This window comes from Talpa europaea (genome assembly GCF_964194135.1).
Source record: "Talpa europaea genome assembly, chromosome: 12".
Taxonomy (NCBI): domain Eukaryota; kingdom Metazoa; phylum Chordata; class Mammalia; order Eulipotyphla; family Talpidae; genus Talpa; species Talpa europaea.
Genome location: NC_140079.1, coordinates 46,559,792 through 46,565,819, shown reverse-complemented (window position 1 = coordinate 46,565,819; position 6,028 = coordinate 46,559,792). Strand labels below are relative to the sequence as shown.

The window sequence follows — 6,028 nt, the reverse complement described above, 5'->3', positions numbered from 1 at the left end:
GGCCTCCAATTTCCCGGAGCCTGGCGCTCGGGAACCCCACTTTTGCCCCTCAGGCCATCCCGACCCCATTCACCCAGAGAGACGGAACACAGAGGCCTTGTGGATTGTGTTGGGGAGCTTTCCATTGGGGAAGGGGTCTTTTTTGCACGAGCCCGCCCGGGAGGGACAGATCAGTCAGGACCTCTTCCCGATGGGCTCGGTTAGAACCCAAGTGCTCTGCGAAGCGCTTGGATTGGAACCTCCGTTCCCTTTGGGGCCCGATCAGTTGCGAACCCCATCCTTCTTGCCCGGAGGTGGGTCAGGCACTCGTCCTCTATGGAGTTGTCATGATTCAAGTACCCAATGGGCTCTGTTAGTCATGACTTCTGTCCCCTATGAAAACGCCCGGGGGGGACTCTTGATTGGGACCCCAATCCCTGTAGGGTCAGTCTAGTAGTGATTCCCGCTTTTCCTAGAGTCCAGGAGGACTTTTGGAACCCAATAGGTCCGGAAATCTATGCCCGCAGGAGCCCACTACCTTAGGGCTTCTTCCTGTGTGCAGCTCAGTGGTTAGGGGCCAGGTTTTTTCAAAAGCCCCCCGGAGGAGGGAGCCTCCCTGGTGGCGCAGGGGTTAAAGTCTCAGTGCTATCAAGCTAACGCCAGCCATTGGGGACTGAGTTCGGAACCGGCCAGGTTGCTGACCCACATGGTGCTGACCCACATGGCGCAGCAGACCGCTACTGTCTTGCCACTGCTCGCCTCAGCAGTGTATATCAGTGGGTCCGCCTGTGCTGTGGCCCACTCTGTGGTGGAGCCTCTAACCACCACCCCCACCTCTGGCCTACACCTCAGTTCTTGTATGCACAAATAAATAAAAATAAATTAAAAAAAAAAAACAACAAAACCCGTAGGAGATAGGAGACCCCATTTCAGCAGAAGGAACAGCTGTCCGGCTCGGAACCAATCCCTGTGGTCACGCCCCCTTCGGTCGAGTCACACGCTTGACCCGCCTATTCTTCGCGGCGCGCCAGGCCGCCGCTGGGGGAGGGACTCGTCTCTAAAGGGGCCAGACCTGCGGACCTTGGGACCCTGCCTGCCTCCACCTCTGATTGGCCCAGGCGTGGCCAGTTCTGTTCCGCGATTTGTTGACACGAGCGCCTCTCCCCGCCTTCCGGGGGACTTCCGCTTCCGGTTCTGACGGACGTTTCGGCCGTAACGATGATCGGGGACATCCTGCTGTTCGGGTAATTAGGGGGTACCAGAGGCTGGGACGAGAGGGCTCGACGGTGGGGGGCGACCCAGGTAACCGCATTCTGCCTTCGCAGGACGCTGCTGATGAATGCCGGGGCGGTACTCAACTTTAAGCTGTGAGTAGGCCTCGCCTGTTCGCGTCTCCACCCGGGGGACCCGTAGGCCCGCCCCTGCGGGCGTGGGCCTGCCCCGCGTTCAGGCCCCTCCCTGGCCCCGCCTCCCACGCGGTCCATCCCCGCCCCGCCCCGCCCCGCCCCGCCCCGCCCCCGGTTCCTCTACGTCACCGACTCGCGTTTTCCGCGGAGTCCTCTGCTTGCCCTACCGGCGAGCCTGAGGCCATACCCCCTAGAAATTCTAAACCCCACCGGTACCCTCTGCTCCACCTTCGGCATTCTTGGGCCATCCTCTCCACTCTTTCAGCGGGCTTGACTGTGATAGACGGGACAGATGGTGGCCCAGAGAGGGCCGTTGAACTGCCCGAGGTCACACAGCAGCTCAGTGGCAGAGCCAAAGCTGACGCTGAGAGTCCGTGGCCTTCTGAGTTGGGGGTCGGACAACCAGACAGTGGTTTTTATATTTCATTGAGAGTGAATGCTGTCTGCTCCTCTTTGCAGGAAAAAGAAGGACACTCAGGGCTTTGGGGAGGAGTCAAGAGAGCCCAGCACAGGTAAGGCCTACTTTCTGGACTCTGGGATTGGACCAGTTCAGAGAGGATAATGCTTTCTCAGCAGTTTTCTTTTTGATCGTGTGTTTGTGTGTGTGCACATGTGTGCGTGAGGATCCTGAGGATGTGTCATTCTTTCTGCCCACCTTTCTTCCCTTCTCCTACTAGCCCTCCCCAATATATGGGACTACTTCCTACAGTTGTAGCTTTCCCTTATGTATGGTGTCATCTGGTAATACATGTCCCTTACATTTGACCATATGTCCCTTATACTTGAGAAAAATGCCATGTTTGTTTTGGCTCATCCTTGTGTCTTTGCACTGCCAGAACTTTAGTACAAGTGAATGAATGAGTGGATGGCACCTGTTGATGCCCCAGGGCTTATGGTGTGCACCTCATCCCAGCCCCAGCCCCTTCATCTTTATACCCCCTCACTGCCTGACCTCTGGAGGTTCTGCGATGTGTGCTTTCTGCTGAATTTATTCATGTGACTATTTGGAATCTAATGGGGTGTGTGCATGACTATTGTATCCTTTCATTCATTCACCAACCAAACCTTTATTAAGCACCTACTATGGTCTGGCCATTGTGCTGGATCCTAGGGATACCGCTAAGAACTTGGCAGATGTGATCTCTGCCTTGTGAGTTGTACTGCCATGAGATGGGACATACAATGAAGGAAGAGGTGTCTGATGAGGTGGTGATTGGATTGCTGTCCAGAGGAAGGTGCTCTGAGGAAGTGATGTGGCAGCCAAGGTTGGTGAGAGCTGGGAGGGATGCGTGAGAATGTCAGCAGCAGTTTGCATGACAATTCCCCGGCTCCCCTTTATTGGGGTCCTGTGCTGATGGCTATCATTGTAGGTGCTTCCTGTGGTGTTTCATTCTACCTCCACCACTAAAAAGTTAGGGTTTTTTTCCCATTTGACACTTGAGGAAACTGAACCTCAGAGATGTTGCTTATCTTGCTTTATGGCCACACAGCAAGTCAGTGACAGCATCAGGATGGAAACCTTGTTTTTATGATCCCAGAGATCATACTCTTAATCACTCGGCGATCTATCTGTTGATTCATTCATGTGTTTATTCAGCAGCTTACCCTCTATGTGGACTGCATCTACAAGGCCCCAGGGCTGCCATCTACAGATCTGAATAGGGGCTATGGAAGGAAGTTGGGAAGGAGGTTGGGCACGAGGTAGTATAGGAGCATCATGACAGAGATAACCAGAATGGTGGTTGTGCCCTAATCTGAGCCTCTCTGGCTTGCATATTCTCCCTGGAGTCTCCTTCCAGTCGCAGTTTGGTACCTGTTGCTACTTGCTGTCTATTACACCCCCTCCCTCCATCCTCTACTGGCCCCTAATATTGTAGTGGTTATGGTTGTTAACACTCTTTGCATGTGGGCTCTATGCTAAGGTCTTCCCAGTCCCACAGCACCCTCATTTACACAGTAGGAAACCAGGTCATAGATACCTCAGAGACTGACCCAGAGCACCTGCACACATGGACAATAAACTCACCTTTAAGGTCAGAACTCATGCTTGCTCAGACACTTTTGACTCCCCTTGCTAACAGGATGCTAGGTAGGCTCTTCCACCCCCATGGCCCCCACCCAGGATATGCTCCCAAGGTACTCATGAGGGGCTGGTAATCACACATGCAGTGACTCCAGCATTTTCCTCCCTGTGAGCTCCTTATAGCAGGAATACCTCTCCTGTTCCTCCCTGGATCCCCTGCATTTGGTGGCTGTCAAGAATGAGTGGCCTTCAGTCAGCATCTGTTGATGGAGGGAGGGCTTGGTTTTGAGACCTTGGGCTCAAGAGATGGGCCTTGCTGAGCAGTGCCTCTCAGATATCCTGGAGACAGGTCTGGCTCTGGTATTTTCAGTCTGTCCTGGGTCAGTATTAACAAGTTGTGCTACTTGAGGCTGACTCCATAGGTTGGACAATATCAGACATCTAACCTGGGTTTAGAATACTAATGAGTGCACTTGGATGGTATAGCCATGTCAAGTGGCTGTCACTTCAGGTTGCTATGAAAGTTTCTGAGTTCATGTGTGGTATTCCATACTTAGCAGACAGCCCCAGTCTATAGACAATTCCTTGGATAGCACTCTTGTAGATCATCAAACCTGGACCCATACATCTCATTCTGGAGGCCTGAAGGCGGGGGATGATCAACTGGAAACCCTAGAGGAAGATTCTGGAACCCAATTCTGTAGTGGTCTTAACATATAGGCATATTCCCAAATCCTAGAGGTATTGTGGATTTGGTTCCAGAGCACTGCAATAAAGCAAATGTCACAATAAGTGAGTTCTACAACTTTTTGTTTCACCAGCCTATAAAAATTATGTTTACATTATATTGGAGTCCATTAAGTATGCAAGTAATGAATCAAAAAAAAAAATGTGCAAACCTTAATTAAATGTAACAGAAATGAAAAGTTTGTACTGTTGGAAAAATGATGCCTGTGGATTTACTCAACGAATGGTTGTCACAAACCTTCAGTTTGTAAGAAATGCAGTATCCTCGAAACACAATAAAAGGAGGGTATGCCTATACCAAACTGCCTTCTCTTAGAGGGTTTCTGTTCCTTATTATAGGAGATCAGAGTAAGTCATCACCAGAGCAAAGCTCCCAGGGTACTTGACTGAATTAGGATGCTTTATCAGTTGCAAACGTGGAAACCTAGCTCAGTCAGTAAAGCACATTGAAACTTGCAGGGGTGGATTGTCCTCAGCTTACGTGGATCCAGCATCCCAGTATTTGAGCCTCTCTAGCTCTTTTCTGTGTTTGTTTTACTGTCAGGCTGACTGAGATTACCACAGAGGTTTCTCGAGCAGGGCTTGGCACATACTTCTGTTAAGTGCTAGATTGTAATTATTTTCAGACTTTGTGGCTATGCAGTCTCTGGTAGAATTCACCTCCATAGCTTAAGTAGCCATGAACAAAATGCAAATGAACAGGAATGGCTGTTTTCCAATAAAACAGCATTTATGAACACTGATATTTGGACTTCACATTATTTTGGTGTCTCAAAATAGTCTCTCTTTTTTTTTTTTTTACCAGTAAAAAACTTAAAAACCATTCCAAGCTTGCTGGTCATATATAAACAGGTGGCAGGGGCTGTCTTTGGCCCCAGCTCAGCAGGCCTGGCAGGAAGCAGGAAGTTGTTGGGGCAGAAGTCCCAGGGCTGACTCTCACTGGATTTACTTGGGTCCTGTGTCTCTCCCTGAGCCAGTCAGGCTGAGGGTGGCATCTGGTCAGTCACATCAACAGCCTGAGTGGTGGGGGTAGGGAGCTGGAGAGACCCAAAGGGAACCAGGGGGCAGTGGGTGCAGGGTGTTGCACATTATAGCTGTGAAATCAAAATGTCAGCCATCCTGTAAAATTGCGTTCTGACTTTCCAGGGGACAACATCCGGGAGTTCTTACTGAGCCTCAGATACTTTCGAATCTTCATCGCTCTGTGGAATGTCTTCATGATGTTCTGCATGATTGTGTAAGTCTGACCTGCCCTTGCCCTTCCTTGTCACTCCTACAGCAGCCTTCTCCAGACCACATGATGAGCTATCATGTGGTCATTTTCTGACTTCTCAGTCTGCTTTTGTGTGATGCTTTCATAGTAAGAACTGTCTAAGCTAGGGAAGAATCGGATCTGCAGGGGTTAAGCTATGTTCCCATTGCCCAGGTGGGGCTTGGACTGGAGCATGGTGTTCACATAACTGGTTGTGTCTGGCACCTCAGCAGGGGCTACCAGGAGGTTCCTTCCCTGAGCCTGTAGCCCTGTCACTTCTTGCCAGCTCTTGTCAACTTAGCATATCCTAGGCCTCTGCCAAGGTTGATAATGTGGTTTGAATGGTCAGCTTGCTGCTGTGCTCTGCTCCCCTCCTGCAGAAAGCAGCAGAAGTTGGACGTTATTTCTGTTTTTATGTCCATTTTCACAATTAGACTAAAGAAATCCAATTAGGTTGGTTCTCCTTCCAGTGTAGGGGACAGTAGGAGGGTCTGGTGTCTTCAGCCATGCTGGGCCCATCTGTGTGTGCTTTCCCCAGAGAGGAAGAGAATGAAAGGTCAGCACTCCTGAGTGACTGAGACACTGAATTAGGGGGTGCTGTGCTATCCTTGTGCCATCCTA

At 50.6% G+C, this 6,028-nt stretch overlaps 1 protein-coding gene across 1 annotated transcript; it reads left to right on the top strand.

The window, feature by feature from the left end:
- Window positions 1-1,194: 1,194 nt before the first annotated feature.
- Window positions 1,195-5,396, top strand: SMIM7 (small integral membrane protein 7; the record flags this gene model as incomplete). The annotated part of the gene is made up of 4 exons (XM_084250341.1): window positions 1,195-1,223; window positions 1,305-1,346; window positions 1,845-1,897; window positions 5,302-5,396. The coding sequence occupies exons 1-4, from the start codon at window positions 1,198-1,200 to the stop codon at window positions 5,394-5,396; spliced, it is 216 nt and encodes a 71-aa protein (XP_084106467.1). The 5' UTR covers window positions 1,195-1,197.
- Window positions 5,397-6,028: the final 632 nt, after the last annotated feature.